Source organism: Kwoniella bestiolae, chromosome 3 (genome assembly GCF_000512585.2).
Source record: "Kwoniella bestiolae CBS 10118 chromosome 3, complete sequence".
Taxonomy (NCBI): Eukaryota; Fungi; Basidiomycota; class Tremellomycetes; order Tremellales; family Cryptococcaceae; genus Kwoniella; species Kwoniella bestiolae.
In genome coordinates, this window is record NC_089243.1 from 58,258 (window position 1) to 75,256 (window position 16,999).

Here is a 16,999-nt window from a genome sequence, read left to right on the forward strand (position 1 = left end):
TCAGATAGACACTGGACAAGCCCGGGCCTTGCTTCAGACTTGTTTACCGGGATTTGAAGGAGTTGGCTTATAATCTCCCAGGCGACATGCCAATTCAAATGTCTCAGTATAATTACTCCTCGAGCTCGAGCTTATGGAAAGTCAGTCTGGCCATGATACGATGTCATCTCTTCTCAGCCTAGTTTTGAAGGCATCTTTCGGGTCAGTCAAATTGCGTCAGGGTATGTATAGGCATGATCGACAAGGCAGGTTCGACCTCCAGCTGGTCTGATCTCGATCGAAATTCATCTGGTACCGTCTATTATATCGGCCTCTTCGGCAACTTGCGGTTTGTATGACATCAGCTGGCACTGTATCCTAAGCCACAGCTTTCTCTTCCTCTCTTTCACCCTTCTCGAACATCCGATCCTCGTCCGACCTCTTCTTCTTATCTAGACCTAACCTCCTTCCGGCGTGTGCGACCTCTTCCTCCTCAGTCAATACGATATCTTTCACAAAGAACATCCCGATCAACATCGGTACTTGCAGACAAGTGGCTACTATGGCGAGAACTAGAATAAATGATTGGTCAGCTCGGTCGTTCAGAGTTGTTGGTCCGCTCAACTCACTCTTCATGGTGTGGATGTACGATTTCAAGATAGCCAGGCCGATCTCGGAGTTAGGATCGTACTTGATGGCGGTCGCGATGTTACCATCTACGTAATGGGGCTCCGTCAGCTCACCTCCACGTGTATTGCAAGATTAGACTTACAGATAGTCTGAGCAAGGTTTTTCGATGCTTCGGGTAAATTGTTACGGAGAGTATCGGGCAGGGTTTCTGACCATACTGATCCTGCGACGGCTACTCCGATGGCACCTCCCAGAGACATGGCAAAGTAGAAGATACCAGTTGCCATGGCGAGCTCTCCTCGTTTGACCGCAGCTTGGATGGCCACTTGGGACGAGGTTTGGAACATCTAATGGAAAGGGTGAGCTTCTTCCATTTGGACTTCACAAGACTCACTCCTCGACCAATACCATAGATAGCTTTGGCAATTACAAACGAAGCGATCGAGCTGGATCTCCTGGGATTTTGGACAAAGTTGATATCTGAGATCGGTGACTTGTTAGCTAATCGTACAGGGTAGAAGAGAGCTCCACAGACGCTTACCAATAGCGATACCAATAGCACAAAGGGGGATACCAATCCAAATAGGCCATTTGGTATGGAACCTCCTCTCTCCCAAACCCAACTTTCGACAAATCGGTGTCCAGAATCGCATCACCAGGCCGACGACTATTGCAGTCACTTGGAAGACGATTCTCAAGGTGTTATCAATCTGAGAGGCTTTCGCTGGGGATACCCTCACCGCGACTTGCTGGAAACTTTGGAAGTAGGTTGTGAAACATCCGTAGGACATGAAATCGCACATGTTGATTATGAACATTGCCAGGACACTTCGGTCTTTCAGGGTGTACCAGGGGATCAGGGGGAGTTTCGGGGTCAGAAGCCATGAAGGTCGGAATCGTTTGGGTAGGGACCTTTGACACGAGGTAAGTCTTTTGAAGATGCTGGGTCTACGAATAAGGATGGCCTGACCGGACTTACCATCCGATAAAGAGCAACAGCAACCCGAAGCCCACGCAGATCATAGCGATATTCTGGTCAGTCCACTTGGCAGCGAGACCTTTGGCCAGTGTGAGTGGCACCAAGATCAACGCTACACTAGCTACCAGCAGACAAACACCGATAATGTCGTATTCGTGGAAGAGCTGGTTGTATAAGCTTGTTCTAGGTGGCAGAGGCTCAACAGCTGGGTTTCGCTTGACCCGACCTTGCCATGATACAAGGATACTGATGAATGGGACGGCCAGTACTGCATTGATTACTGGAGCCATATAAGTAAGTTTGTAAAGGTCGTTCGAATCCAGAAAACTCACTAGCCCACATCCCGTATCCTATAGGAACAATCGCTCAGCATTACACTTCATGTCAAATGCTTCGACACTCACCCCATCTCCATCCATTGGCAGTACCCCAATTATCCAAGATATGACCACCGATCTCGGCCCCGGAGTACATCGTAACGATGGCACCTGTTTCAGATGGCTCGTCAGCCGATGATCCGATACAGTAGCTCCCTATGCACTATGCACTCACTGAACGAATCCGCAGCGACGTTCCAAAGTGCTCGACTGACGATGGGAGTGGTCTCCGCAATGTAGATCTGGATAGCGATTTCGTAAGAGGTCGAGCCGAGACCGCTGAAGACGTTGGCTCCGACGTATGTTTGGACGTTTTTGCAGCCCTGAACAAAGGTGTTAGTCTAGTTTTCCCACGAACCTTTAGAGAACACTCACAGCCATCATCGAATAACTGATAAGCTGAACCTGGTCAGCTTAATCCAGTTAAGTCTGAACTTACAACAAGTACGATCATGGTCGCAAAGACACTGGGCGAGGTTCGACCGATGTTATCGGTGATTTTGGGCATCTGCAGGCACCTTCACTGTCAGTTTGGATCGGCCAGGATGGTGTTTGGTACGTACCAAGGCATATGCACACATCGAAAATACCCTCGAGACCACACCAGCGGCAGCGAGCTCCGAATGGCTCTTGAAAGCACTAGTAGCGTACGCGGTGAACGTCGACTGAGTGTACTGAGCGAATGCAATCCCGAGCGCCAGGAGAGTATACCTATAAAAGCATCAACCATCAGCGATGTGTCATATGTTAGATGAGCAGAGGCAACCGCTCACGCAGCATAGGCTATATGGATGTCCTTTCGAGTGATGACCGATAACACCCTGCTGGAAGCTACGATACCTCTCTTCTGCATCGTAGTTGACTCCTCGCTGAGGGTGGATGCCCCATCGTGCGTCAGCTTGGGCAACGGTGGAGTGTGGTTTGATTCTTCTTCTTCGTTATTTTTGTTGTTCATTCTGGTTGATGGTTGATGTTGATGAATGGGGATCCTGATAGCTCTTGACTAGTCAAGTCTCAACTTATATACCTTGACTGGATCTCTCAGTCGGCCGAGTAAGCTCTCACCTCGACTGTATATCTCTGCACAATAGTCCGAAGCTAGCCTAATGTATAAAGCATATCATTAGACTTGCAAGTTTATAGGGATCAAGCTGCTTCCCAAGATACATGTGAAGATCCAGTACCTGCCAAGAAAGTTCCTCGTCTCCTACGGCCTCCGAGAATCATGTATCATACATTCCGTAGTGACCCTATCTTTGCCTTCCCTGTGTCCGTCAACCGAGAGAGACGTTTTGTTTGGTCAAGGTGGGATTTCAAGCGAAGTACCAACACGGATAACCTGAAGATGAAATAAAAACTTCGGTAAATTCGTTTACATCAAACGCTTATCGGCCGATCCTCATCTAATCTGATTAGCTCCTACCCGTGACCGTTCCTCGGAACACTTCGAATTTTCCCACGTCCTATGGTTCTGTATCCTTGTTAAGTGGTGTTGGGCCTCAGCACCTCAGGTAGAGCAGCATACACACTCTACTGTGCTGCGGTATCGCCTGGGTGAGTTAGATGTGGCCGCATCTTCATGATGTTTTCCTATTTATCCGGGATGAGGTTTGTTCTCGGTTACGCCTCTCACCCGAACATCCACATTCAGTTCAGGAACGTTGAATCATTAGTTATGTTTTGTTGGTCTGTTATCAGATTGCGATGGGCGGTTCCTATCCTCATTTGCAGCTCCACAATCCCATAGATCCAAGGCCCGAAGACCATGATTAGTCTCGGTTGCGAACCTGTCGACGGGTCTGTGCTACGTGCTCAAACGGGTGATATTTGTTATTCTCCTCTGATTGCCTTTGATCATCCCACTGTTGCTCTTTGAGTATCTGGCTCTAGCAGCTGGTGGTCACTTCTCATCGGACCAAGCGATATCTAGGTCGTCTGGTTTCAAAATCAAACCTCTGATCAAAAAAGCACCTGCTTCTTCGGCCTTGGGTGACAGTGTTGCGCGTCGATTTCACGTCGAACCCCACAATATGCATGGACGGGTTCATGACGGTGACTGCCCAGGACAGAGAGAATGAAGGGATGAAGACATGCGTGCATGTGCGTTGCAACAATCACGTATGTATGTAGGATAGTCTGCTGATACATATAGACAGTTCGTTAGTCCTATCCGGAAAAAAGCGACGATCATCGTTGAGAAGCTAAAGGGAAGAAGACATTCATTTCGAATGCACCGATATGAGTACAAATACAAATTTGTAATTGCCTTTTTGCTCGTGTGACTCAAGTGCGAACAAGCTTTAAGCGTCCTCTCTTGCACCTTTGCCGGTCCTCCTTCGTGCGCCCTTGGTGAAGCTAAGTTATCCTTTCCCTTTCTACCCGAGAAATTAGAGATGCTAACGATAAATACAAATTTCCGAATTCGATTTGTATTTTTCGGACTAATCCCGAAGGTGACAAGCTGCTCATAATGGTGGAATTTGTAGGAATGGAGTGATCAATTTGTATTTACTCGTCACTTTTTAACTCTTTTGTTATTGTTGTTGTCATTGATCATGCATGAAGGTATATAGAGAGGTAACCATGTCGTCCATGCATTGCTTTGCATTCATCTTCTTCATCTTTTCTTTCCTTGTGATTTCGGCCACTCGACTTTCTCTTTTAGCTGTATCACCTACGACCTTTCACTGTATAGTATCACCTACCAAACCCACGATGATCCCGCGAGCACTGCCCTACGTCAACTTCATCGTAGCGACCTCTGCGCTCTTGTTTCAGACGACCGTACTTTTTCCATGGCATCATGTGTTAAGCGACGAGTTTGAACGGTGAGCGACACTGGTCTCGTACTGCCCTTGAGGCATCAAAGTCCACCTTGTCAGGGGTGTAGAACATCATATACTGATCTACGTTGTTCTTTCATAGATTAAAAGCTGAACAAGCCCGTCAGCTGGAAGAGCACCACAGGGAAAAACGACAGCTTCTCGACGCCCTGCATTTGAAGATGGAAGATCTGACCAAGTCGGTCGGCCCGGACAAGCTGAGACAAGCGGGTGATAGGATCGTGGATGCCGCTCAGAGTCAGCAGTGAGAATGGGGTTGTGGAGCGGATGGAAGATCCTATACTATTTCGGAAGGTGGTCTGGCCCGAGTAAAAGATGGATAGTCGTGAGTATACACTGAGCTATCAATTGGGATGTATCACGCTGACTGAATGAGCGTCTTTCCTTGGTTATGTATAGTCCACCGACGAAACTCATCAAATATCCCCCTCAGATGATCTCCTGCCCACGCTCACCTACACTCCTCTCGCCATTTCATCTCTTTCCTGCATCTAAAATCCGTTTGTAGACCGTCTATGCATTGTTCATTGTTGTACAAAACACAGCCGGAAACAACTTGGCTGAAGTACGCAGAGCACAGTTGGGGCCAGTGAAGTGACAACGGCATAGAGGAAGTCTCTATCTTTTTCAAACCCGTAATTCATTGATCTCTCGTCAGATGAGACGATCAACTGAACTTTACTAATGCATATGTAAGATGCTATTACAAGATGTTTTGAACGAAACTACCAAACTATACTATATTATACTCATCCCGAGCTGATCACGCACATAAGATGATGGCAGATCCAACGTCTCAAAGAAAGAAGATCCCCTCTATATATCCGCTATTCCACCCATGAAATACCAAAAACACATTCTACGTGCTCAATTCCCCCTCCTCTCCCCTCCCAGGGAAAGCCCTCTCAAACACATCTCTATTCTCCCTCACCTCCAGCTCTACCCCTGACGAAGCACAAGAGATGTAAATCCCCTTCAATGCCTGTACGACATTCTTCAACCCAAAGACGAATCCCAAATCTGGTCTGTTGGGGTATTTCGGGGGGAATCTCGCATAAGGTAATCCAGATGAAGGGTCAAATTGCGTGTCATACCCTTTACCCAACACCTTGTCTTCCGGGTCTACATGTTCCGAAGGGAATGGTAAGAAATCTTTACCGGTCGTGGTGTGTGCGAAATCTACTACTCTTATGTTGACTTCTCCTCTGATCTTGGGGTTGGGTCGGGATTGAGAATGAGAGTGGGAGTGTGAGTGTGATTTGCGTCTTCTCGAGTGAGAATGCGAATGAGAATGATGTTCAACACTCCTACTTCTTCGTTCTTGCGTTTGACCCTCGCCCTCTTGAGTATGATCTACCCTCTTGACAGGTCGATGGCGATGTTCGGCCCATTCATCCTCCTCTACCTTCTCCAAGTGATTATCGTTCCTAATCACCGACCTATAATGATCCTGTATCTCTTTATCCCCATCGTAAATCAACAGTAAACTACATCCGTAGAATCGAAACCCATCGAGTTTCAGCATTATCGCTGCTAGGTTGTGTAGTTTCTGGACGATTATTGGTATATGGTCGATCAACAGTGTTTCACCATCAGATAAGAAGCTTTGGAGGACGTTGGGGAAATCGGACGTCTTGAGTTCCCGACCACGATACTTGTTGCGCGAGACGAACGATTGGGTGTCGTTGTTCCATACCTATGAGGTTGGGGGGGTGAGTCAGCAAGAAGCGTTGCATCCATAATAGAATCGGCCATCAGCCACCATCTAGCCTTACGACCAAGACAGAAGTGATGCTCCACGCTGAGATATATATAGTAAGAACAAAACTCAACCCACCTGCATCCCGCACATCCTCACCCCCAATGACCGACTCGTAGTGGTATCGCACTTCTTCCTCTGACTGCGCTTCTTCAGCGGCGTCGCATCGTACCCATACTGCCTCGTACCCATCTTCAAATCCAGTACACAAGGATGTTTCAGCCGTCCCGTAAGATCTTCCATGAAGATGAATAATTCCTGCCTGGCGATCTCATCGGGATTGACAGATGGCGATGGTGGGACCGAGATCTGCGAATGGGTGGCAGCAGTAACTGGTGAATCGACGATAGTGCTTGTCGAAGTTGCAGTAGATTTCGTCATGGGATGTAACCCATTACCCAATGGTAATGTCCTTCCTCGATTCTTCCTAATCATCTCCAATTTCTCTTCCTGGTCGTCTTCACCTATATCTTCCATGTCGAACATCCCCCTCTCAACACTCTCATCCCTCTTGCTCTTACTTCGTCTATCCGTCAACACTACATCACTCTTCGTCCTTCTAATTCCACTATCGTCTTCATTGGTAGAGGACAAAGACCTCAAGTCCACACTTCCACTGCCCTCCAGTAATCTCCGCTCGGACCTTCTCCTAGTTCTTCTCCCACCCGATCTCGTACTAGCAGCATCCCCAAACTCATCATCCGCCTCGTCCGCCTCGTCGTCATGTCTATGGATACCTAATCCCTTCTTTCGTAGCTTCTTGAGAATCGTAGCAAACACGTGATCCTTCAATTTGGTATTCACACTTGTCGAACCCGTTCCCCCAAAGGGATGAGGCGAGTTGTACCCACTCCCAGATGATCCCACTTCACTGAGACCCGGATGGGTATTGTAGGAAGGAAGTTGGCTCATCCTCGATGGTAAAGTGGGCGTAGAGATGGTATGATGAAGATGCTGTTTCATGAACGAGGTTGAGGGAGAAGGCGCTGGTGTCGAGGGCTCTTCGTTCGTCTCTTGGATAGGTCGCGGTACAGCAGGTGCTACCAATGGATTAGCCTTCAGGTGAGGTGATCCACCAAGCATCGAACTCTGCCATGAGCTAGAAGGGGAATTCGAGTTGTATCTGACAAATTCCTGGGATCGTGCTGAAGAAGGTCGGAGCGTCCTTTTACTACTCTCTTCATCTGATGTACCATACAGCCTACTGCTCTTCGTTCTACCTCTGTCGTCTTTCCTGAACAACCAATCAGGTACGACATGTCGGTTGAAATCCAATGACACTTCTGGTATCTCCACTCCAGTCACCGGCATACTTCGCGTGGAATGAGCAGAAAGACTGGTAGCTGTAGGATGCAACATCGGTCGACTGCCGGGCAAGCCGGGTGTGGATGGGTGTGATCCAGCAGGTGAATCTCGCATACCGCTGGGTGAGTCGATGGGGGTTATAGATCCTTCGGTTGGAGCATGAAGTTGTCGGCGATAGTTGACGAGCATGACACCGAGGTATCGAGGGATGAACGCTAGGAGGGCAGGTGCGAGTCGTTCGACTTCCTCGTAGAAGAGATTTTCTCGACTGACCAGGGGCTGTGGAAGTATCGATCGTGGGTGTTAGTAAAGTTCCCATCGAATGTAAGAGGCAGTAAATCAACATTACTCACCTTACACACCGCCCTCCTGGTAAACTTATAGATACTACTATGTCCCCCAACAGCATGATTGAACGGCTGCAGCGGCACCGTCAATCCCTCATCCGTCGCATCCGTCTCGTCACCCTCGTCATCCTCATTCCACATCTTCTCGTCCTCATCCTCCTCATCTTCATCAGATAGTGACTCGGTACTGGTCGTTGTCCACCCTGAATCATCCTCATCCTCATCAAACTCTGATATATGCGCTGGAGAAGAAATCGCATCGGGTGATTGGTGGCGTAGTAATGGCGAGGAAATGGCAACTCCGACTGGAACTTCCTCACGCCCTTCTTCCTGGTTAATCACTACATCCTCATCCATCAACTCCTGTCTACGCCTCGAGATAGCTCGGATAGGTACCGGCGTGGGAGTGCTTGGACTACCGAGAACTGACGTCTCAGGTGTATCACCAGTAATTATAGCATTCTCGCTCGATTGTTGTCTTCGCAAATTGTACGAGCTCCCATTATGCAGTGAGGTAGGTAAGGCATTTGTTGAATTATTTCTCGAGCTTGTCGCTGAGCCGGTCGTAGTGGGTCTCAGGCGAGGTCGTGACTTCGACCTTGATTCTTTTCTCTGTCTCGACTCAACCCCATCATCCTCATCTTCATGCTCTTCCACTGCCGAGTCCCTTTCTTTCTGTTTCTCCTTGAACTTCTTCGTGGTTGGTACAGCTTCTCTGGACTCCTTGAACAGACCCATACCCATACTTCCTTTCCTACCCTGCTTCACCCCGTTGCCCAGACCCAGATTCTCCTTGGCTTCGCACAACACCCTCAGTGCTTCTTTCGGTAGCGGCATCTCAGAGGACTGTTCGCCTCGTCTTACAGCTTCGCCGAACGATACGTCAAAGTCTCCTCCCAAGCCTAGACCTAACGGTAAGACCATTTTGTTGCTGGTCCCTTCCTGGGGTTTGAGCGAGTACTGCTGGTCTGTCGAATAGTGGGGTAGGTAGAATGATCGGTCGATGACTGAGGAAGGTTGGGTGGAGGGGAAATGAAGAGAGTTGCTGCGTGCTTTACGGACACGGTTGGTGGAGCTGAGAGTGCCCAATCCAGCAATGGGGGACGTCGTAGGCCGATATCCTGATCCAGAGCTGGTTTGTTGACTCGAAGACTGATGAATAGGCTTGACAGGCTGACCACGACTTCTACTCGGTCCCTCGCCCTTGTCTCTACTCTCCTCCTCGTCACCGTCATCATCGTCCAACCCCTCCACTACGCCAGCGCGTAGACTGATCGTCGCGCTCCCAACCTCCATCACCGATCTCCTATCCCTTTCCTTCTCCTTGCCCTTACTCTTCGTTCTAAGCAGCTTGCCATCTCCCCCTCTACCCGCTACTTCGGTGTTCAGTGATAAGCCAGGGTTTTTCTTGGGCGATGGTAAGGGTGGAGATGGGACAGGTGAGGAAGGATGGGAATGTCGATGGACAAGGGGTACATGGTGGGCGTGAGAGTGATTGTGCGAGTGGGTATGGAATATCCCGTGTCCGTGGCCTTGGCCATGTTTAGTCGGAGATGCCTGAGTCTGGGTCTGGGTATAGTTGTATGTGTGGGTATGGGGGTGAGAGGGAGAAGAAGGCATGTGTGAGGTATGAACGTTGGTGGTGTTGGTTTATGGGTAGAAGGGGGATGTTGGGGTGGAGAGCGTCACTCGATATACACTGTGGATATATGTTATATGAATCAGTCCAGAAGAAGTCACTATACACTGAAGAGATGATATTGCGAGAGGGTGTTGCACTCACAGAGGAGATGACAGGGGTAAACACTACTTGACCTCGCACGCAAGCTCATGCCAGGCAGTGTGGTGGGTGAGGTGGTTTACCAGATCTGCGACTGCTGTCTATCGTCTCTGCCTGTAGTATGATCCGATCTTCAATGAAAGGGTCAGTGGTCAGTTCACCATAAGAGAGGGAGGGTAGGGGTACATACGAGATGAACTTCCAACTGTATCTGGTTGACTGATGCTGATGAGGATGTTGATTGCTCCAAGTCGTAAACAACCCTTTTATCGATACTTACCGGCGGATCATATATCAGTCAATCGGTCGGACCTTGATACTAGTAATGACGAATGAACGTGTTTGCTGATAATGTATGATATACAATAGATAAGCAGAGTGGGGGAATGAGGGGTGTAACTTGGGAATATGACACGTTCGTCGATCAGAGTGTTATGACGAGATTGTTTTTTATCTTTGTTCTTGTCTGATGCAGATTCGGTCGAGTGGTTTGCTGTGCACTGTTGTACTCTGTGGTGTGTGGTGTAGATGATGAGATGGCACAGATGATACAAGTTATGATCAAAAGGTCAAGGTAAAGGAAAGAACCACAAAGAGAAAGCAAAGATAAAGATGGGGATGGATGATGAAATGATGAGGGGTGATGAAATGAAAGCGCGAGTCAAATATCAGCGTGTGATGACATTATATTCTCATATCATATCATGTGAACAAGAGATGATAGATGATGCCTTCAACCAGACACATCATGCATTGTCAGTACCACCCATGTCATATATGTAATACACACTCATATCATGACACCTGGAAGAGGGTATACTGTATCCATTCTATAAACTATGACAAGTAGAATTAAATCATATATAATCTATACGTGTACGGTAACTATCGGCGAAACAAATGTTACACAACCTAAGCAACAGGCTTGACAGCATAAGTCCTTCTGTACAACTCATCAACACCTTCCAAGTAGTAAGCACCAGGCCAGATATCATCGATCGATCCTTGAGGAGCGTATTTCACGGCGTTGTGGTTCTCTTCTCGCAACTATGTAGCGGCACAGAGTGATCAGCATGACCCTTCCAGTGACTATACACCACTGTGATACTTGATGAACTAGTAAACTCACTTTCAAAGCGGTCACATACTCCTCACAAGGTCTGACATCCATAGAAGCCAATCTCTCCTTCAACTGTAATTTATCGGCGATATCTTTGGTGGATCCGACAACTCTCAAAGCGTAGAAAGAGGCGGCGCAACCTGAACCGAAAGCGTACATTCCGATTCGTTTGCCGGTCTAAGTATGGTAAGAAAGAATCAGCTTTGTGCTCATATGTAATCCACATCACACTACCCCCCTCTCCCTCCCCCCTGCTCCCCGTGAGTGGCAGATACGGATTAATCGAAGAAAAATCGCACCCACCTCTAATCCCTCTGGAGCACTGGCAAGCACACTAGCCAAAGCACCATACAGCGAGGCGGTGTACATGTTACCGCATCTCTGGACACAATCCGATCCAGGAACCACAGCGCTCTTGTAGTGTTCAGCGGCCACTCCTACAAAGGTCTTCTCCACCACTTTATCAGTGTAGGTCTTGGTCTTTTCGATGGAGATGGTTTCGGGGACGTTGGCGAATTTGGGTGAAGAGGGGTTTCGGATGTAGTCCTAAGTTCACCGAATGCACACAAGTCAGCTCAAGGAGTACCAATGAGATACAGAGGGTTAACTCACATTGTAGAACATTCGAGCGTGTCCTTTCTGTACGAGTTTACCGTATGGACTAATCATCAAACTCGTTTGTCAGCTACGGTCGCATGGCCAGTTGTGCGCGTATAGCTGACTCACCTGTGCAAACAAACGTAATCGAACTGTTCAATACCCTGCTCGTCCTTGGTCTCAACACCATTGGAAGCATGACCGTTAGCGCCGTTGGTAGCATCACCATTTATACCGTTGACAAAGGTCTTGGCGGCACCGGCGATGTCTGATACAGCGGCGGATACAGAGGCAAGGGAGAGCTTCTTGGCTGCTCTAGCTCGGGATTTCTGGGCTTTGTCAAGGTATGTAGAGTAGGCAGCGTCGAGGGCACCGAGGTAGGCGGCGATGGTCCATGGACCGTCGACGGTGGGCTGGGCGCGGGGGTAAGAAGGTTAGCAGCTGAGAATTGGAGACGCATTGGGTCTAATCCACTCGCAAGTGAAAAACCTTCACTCACGTATTCAGCTGAGAGATCGGGTTTGTAGAAATCCCAGGTGTTGGCGATGTGAGTACCGTGGACGGCTAACCGAAGGGTGTGAGTACAACGATCCAACGGCAAGAGAATCATAACGATATGCATGTAAAGTAAGATGCACTCACGCTCAATCACCAAAGGCGCATCCGGACCAATCAACAACGCACAAGCACCCATCCCACCAACAGGTCGAGCGGACCCCTCCTTGTAAATCGCAATATCACCACACATGACTATAGCGTTCCTACCATCCCACGACTCGGATTGGATCCAGTTGATAACGTTGAACAACGCCGCGGTGGAACCGTAGCATGCGTTTTTGGAGTCGATACCTTCGATATCTGTGTTTCCTGAGGGAGCGAAGAGGTTCATGAGGATTGTCTTTGTTGCTTTTGATTTGTCGATGAGGGTTTCGGTTCCTACGTCCAGTCGTCCGATGGAGGTGGGGTCGACGTTGTATTTCTTGAGGAGGGATGATACGACTTTAGGTATGAGAAAGATTGTCAGCACGTGAGTATATGAGGTTGAATTTGTATCGTGTGAGACGAAGAGAAGAGGAGTAAAACATGAGTGAGAATGACAATGACATACCGGTAAGAGCTACAGAGTTGATATCCTCTCTAATATTCATAGATATATATCAGCAAAACAGAAAAAGAACAAAAGTACAGACCACGCAAACTCAGACTCACTTGTCATCGGTGAATGCCATGTACTTTTGACCCAATCCAATGGTATATTTCCCCTTGGACACACCATCGAAATCCTCGAGAGCGTCTTCAGAGATACACTGTGGGGGGTTATATGGATGTTAGCATACGATACCATTACACTCGTAAGGATGCATACACGGTCAGTACAAAGATGAACAGCTACCCACCCTCTTTGGGAAGTACATCTCCATACCTAGGATACCGACGTTGGAGGGTCTAGCTGGGATATCGAATTCTGACATTTTGGTGGTGATGCTGCTAATGAATGTGGTAGGGAAGGAGAGAGTGTGAAGAGCTGTTCAAAATATGTGAATATATGCTATATGCTATATAAGAATGAGAGATGGATTGATAGATGGTTGACAATGGTAATGGTACGATTGATATTGATATTGATGGTATCAGCTCAGCTCAGCTTTATTTTATTTTGGGGGTATCGCTCGATGTTTTCTCTGTTTTTCTACTTTTCAGGAAAACTCGAATAATAATCTCGTCCCATCATGTTAAAAGACGCGCATGGACCTCTTATTGTTTGACGCTAGCGAGACAGATTACGTAAATATCCACGTGGTAAGGCGTACCTGTGCTCATACACTTACTTATTCAGTCAATCGATTCCAGCATTCCATTCTCGTCTTAGCAATCGTACTGTATGTTGGACCCAAAGCATACGGTCTGATAATGATATACAACATGTAGACTAACACTCTCTAACATGCATCTCTACGTCATAGTGGTGACCCCACCTACCGATCCTTACTCCTCACATACCCACCCCACGCACCCACCTCCCTCCTACCCTCCATACTATCCCTGTACCCCCAGGCATACCCTCTAGCTTTCCCTCCTAGACCAGGTGGAGGTGCTCAGAACCTAGCTTGGGCAGGGGTCTTCTTGTGCTTGCTTCGTCTGGTCTTTTGACGTATCTTCTCAGTGGATTTGAGATGTCCTTGAGAGACTGTTATTTGGATGTTAGGAATTGATATGCTCGAATTGTTCCTAGTGTCGTGTGTTGAAATGCTTCTAGATCGAGAGATTGTGCCAATGAAGATAGGAGGTAGAGGGTTGATATCAGTTGTGTCGGTCGAGTATGTCTTGTCAGGTTGTTCAGTTGCAGCAGACGAGGATGAAGATTGGTATAATCCTTCTGGATCGATAGCTGCCTCGTTCGCTATGTGGTGTATCCTCTGACTCGTCTCGGCAGGTATTGGGAGATGCCTCGGATTACTATACTATACAATCAGCAAGTATGCATATGTGACTTGGCACTTGACTTACACAGGACAAGAATACCTCTCATCCTTCAGATCAGGCGTTATCAATACATCCTGGACGGGACAAGCAGAGAACAACCTAAATTTCACTACACATGAAATACATGAGCTTCTTCCCTGGGGTCCTACAAGATTTATGCAGCTCACCCAATGGCTCTAGCTCGTTCGATGTACTGTTCCCCACCCCAGCTGCCGTTTGAACTTTGGCTTCCTCCTCCATCTTAGCGAGCCTCTCACGCTCCTTCCGCCTCTTCTTCTTGGCATTCTGCTTCTCAGCTTTCGTCATGGGTCGTTTCACTCCATCTTCCACCACTTCATCTTCGTCATCACCATTGTTCTCGGGGAGTGTCGCAGTAGTTTGTGTGGGTGGAGGAGGGAGAGAAGAAGGAGGGAAGAGGGAGGTCATGAGCTGTTGATACGCTTGCACATCCTTTGGCTCGGGTGTGGTGGGACTACTTGGTCTCTCGCTAGCATCCGAACAAGACATCGACGATGCTGGTGAAGATGATGGCCAGGACATCTCGATTTTATGCTTGGTTGAGATTCCGATCAATGGACAGATAGCAAGAAGAAGAAGAAGATGGAAATTAAAATTTGGTACAGTGGGTCAAGTTGTCCGGTTATACGGAACAATTGTAAGTAACCGGACAACGATGAGAGTTAGAGTCAAGTATATCATGACGATGAGATAGCCGCAGGTATATAAGGATTCCTTCCCCTCCATCTGTTCATCTGTCTTTCATCACTTTACCTAATAGTAGATACATAGCTATTCACCTCCAGAGCAGCGCATCCATCCAACAGCATCATGGGAGATTCGGCAATTCACGCGTTGGCAGGATCAGTAGGAGGATGTGTGTCCATGGTGAGGGTTCCTTTCCTGCGCGTCTAGATTTGGACGAGCTGATGATGGGTTGTGCTCCATAAACAGGCTCTGACATAGTAAGCTTGCCCTTTGATGCTTGAAATTATGTTTGACCAGATCTCCAAACTGACTTTATACTTCTACCGTAGTCCACTAGTCAACCTCTCGACCAGAGCGGCGGTGCAAACTAAGAAAGAGGATTTGGTGAGTGCACTGTAGATCATACGCGTCTTTGACTACCACACCTATCTATCAGAACATCCGTGCTAATCAGGAGAAAATGGTACACGTAGACCCTCATCCAAGCTATCAAGAAAACAATCGAGAAAGAGGGTCTCTCCGGATTATACTCTGGCTTGTCGAGTTCTCTGGCTGGGATAGCTATTACCAATGGGGTTTATTATGCTTTCTGTGAGTGTAACGATCTTTTGACAGGTTTTGGTACACCACGTCATCTCAAACAGAAGGCCATGGCGTTCGTTCTCTTTTGCTTGACAGGCGAGTATTTGAGGTTATACTGATCTACAGCATGGGTCAGACGAAGAGACTCGTTCAGTCTTACTTCGACGAAGAGCCAATTCACCCCATTCCACAAGTGCGCTGAGTACAGGTGAAGGTATAATCGCAGGGATGATTGCTGGTACGTAAAGAGATTCACTTACAACGCTTTCTTCTTGTGCTACCCCTCTTCATCTGATCCAAACTTGATGACCTTCAAGCAATATCCACTCAAAGGGCCTATACTGATATAACGAGTTTGCGCCTTTCCCAGGATCAATAACAACGCTAGTCACCAACCCAATCTGGACGATCCAGACCAAACAATCCACCCAATCAGTCATTGAGACCAAACAAGGAGAAAGCAAGAAGATCAAACCTGGTATGATCGAGGCTGCTAATGAGATATTCGAGAAGGACGGGTTGAAAGGGTTTTGGAGGGGGATCGGACCGGCTTTGATATTGGTTGTTAACCCTGTTATCCAGGTGAGCTGTGCTGTAATCTGAATCTGGATCTCAATCAGAGGTATATCGAGCAAGGCCTGTCAGACGGCTGGTCGAGGAGACTCCCCTGTGGAAATGGTCGACGAGTGCAGCCTCGATTGACTTGACTGACCTGTGGATTAGTACACCACATTCGAGAGGCTCGTTTCTCTCCTCTTAACCTACCGACTCAACCGACAAGGCACCACTTCTACAACCGCTCAGAAAGCTTTGGGAAGAAGTTCCCTGAGCGATTGGGATTTGTTCATCCTGGGTGCGGCTAGTAAATTGGTAGCTACGGGTGGTACATATCCTTATGTTAGTGATTGGATCTACCCCCAGATTGGGAGTACGATACGAAATGATATAGAGCGCTCATTTTTGAACTTTGTTATAGATTGTCGTCAAATCTAGACTTGTGAGTTCAAACGTCGATAATCTGCTTGACTTTTCTTTGTATACCTGCTAATTCCATTCTGTTCTCGCCGGCTTAGCAAGCTGCTACTCACAAATACAAATCATCACTCAAGGCTGTACTCCACATTCTCAACAAAGAGGGTTTATCGGGTGAGCTGGTATTTCTTCTGGGCCGTCGAGAGGTTATCACTAACCTGTCGTTGTAGGACTCTACGCTGGACTAGGTCCGAAACTCCTTCAATCAGTACTCACCGCTGCGTTCATGTTCGTAGCTCAACGAAGGATCTACGAATTTGTCAGAGGGGTGAGTTCACCGTTAGAAGATGAACGAATGGCTGATGAGATACTACATTTATGTGTGGATAGCTTGTCGACCTCGCTGCTCAGCGAAGGCTTGCTGTGGCTTAGGGTTGGCAGGACATGGATTCGCCTTCAAGATTCCTCTCTCTGTCATCTACAGTAGGCTTTGTATAGGTATCGGTATAGTATCTCATGTATCAAATTATCAGTCGAACC

General features: G+C 47.7%; 6 protein-coding genes across 6 annotated transcripts; 2 read left to right on the plus strand and 4 right to left on the minus strand.

Moving 5' to 3' along the window:
- Nucleotides 1-357: 357 nt before the first annotated feature.
- On the minus strand, nt 358-2,920 carry I302_104688 (uncharacterized protein; the record flags this gene model as incomplete). The annotated part of the gene is made up of 13 exons (XM_065869931.1): nt 358-551; nt 609-695; nt 752-956; nt 1,004-1,089; nt 1,151-1,521; nt 1,589-1,868; nt 1,921-1,938; nt 1,993-2,076; nt 2,141-2,288; nt 2,341-2,364; nt 2,414-2,473; nt 2,529-2,676; nt 2,739-2,920. The coding sequence occupies 13 exons, from the start codon at nt 2,918-2,920 to the stop codon at nt 358-360; spliced, it is 1,887 nt and encodes a 628-aa protein (XP_065726003.1).
- Nucleotides 2,921-4,680: 1,760 nt separating this feature from the next.
- Nucleotides 4,681-5,056, plus strand: I302_104689 (uncharacterized protein; the record flags this gene model as incomplete). Its single annotated transcript, XM_019195810.1, has 2 exons — nt 4,681-4,793; nt 4,891-5,056. The coding sequence occupies 2 exons, from the start codon at nt 4,681-4,683 to the stop codon at nt 5,054-5,056; spliced, it is 279 nt and encodes a 92-aa protein (XP_019042633.1).
- Nucleotides 5,057-5,667: 611 nt separating this feature from the next.
- Nucleotides 5,668-9,839, minus strand: I302_104690 (uncharacterized protein; the record flags this gene model as incomplete). The annotated part of the gene is made up of 3 exons (XM_019195809.1): nt 5,668-6,504; nt 6,646-8,151; nt 8,226-9,839. The coding sequence occupies 3 exons, from the start codon at nt 9,837-9,839 to the stop codon at nt 5,668-5,670; spliced, it is 3,957 nt and encodes a 1,318-aa protein (XP_019042632.1).
- A 1,072-nt stretch (nt 9,840-10,911) lies between these two features.
- I302_104691 (hydroxymethylglutaryl-CoA synthase) lies at nt 10,912-13,188 on the minus strand (the record flags this gene model as incomplete). Its single annotated transcript, XM_019195808.1, has 10 exons — nt 10,912-11,046; nt 11,129-11,296; nt 11,423-11,665; nt 11,732-11,780; nt 11,846-12,129; nt 12,216-12,280; nt 12,359-12,715; nt 12,825-12,853; nt 12,926-13,023; nt 13,114-13,188. 10 exons carry the CDS (start codon nt 13,186-13,188, stop codon nt 10,912-10,914), a joined length of 1,503 nt encoding a protein of 500 aa, XP_019042631.1.
- A 624-nt stretch (nt 13,189-13,812) lies between these two features.
- Nucleotides 13,813-14,740, minus strand: I302_104692 (uncharacterized protein; the record flags this gene model as incomplete). Its single annotated transcript, XM_019195807.1, has 3 exons — nt 13,813-14,173; nt 14,225-14,309; nt 14,368-14,740. The coding sequence occupies 3 exons, from the start codon at nt 14,738-14,740 to the stop codon at nt 13,813-13,815; spliced, it is 819 nt and encodes a 272-aa protein (XP_019042630.1).
- A 288-nt stretch (nt 14,741-15,028) lies between these two features.
- On the plus strand, nt 15,029-16,891 carry I302_104693 (uncharacterized protein; the record flags this gene model as incomplete). Its single annotated transcript, XM_019195806.1, has 11 exons — nt 15,029-15,085; nt 15,152-15,162; nt 15,235-15,289; nt 15,379-15,496; nt 15,624-15,725; nt 15,858-16,069; nt 16,211-16,384; nt 16,464-16,484; nt 16,561-16,633; nt 16,690-16,787; nt 16,850-16,891. The coding sequence occupies 11 exons, from the start codon at nt 15,029-15,031 to the stop codon at nt 16,889-16,891; spliced, it is 963 nt and encodes a 320-aa protein (XP_019042629.1).
- Between the last annotated feature and the right edge of the window lie 108 nt (nt 16,892-16,999).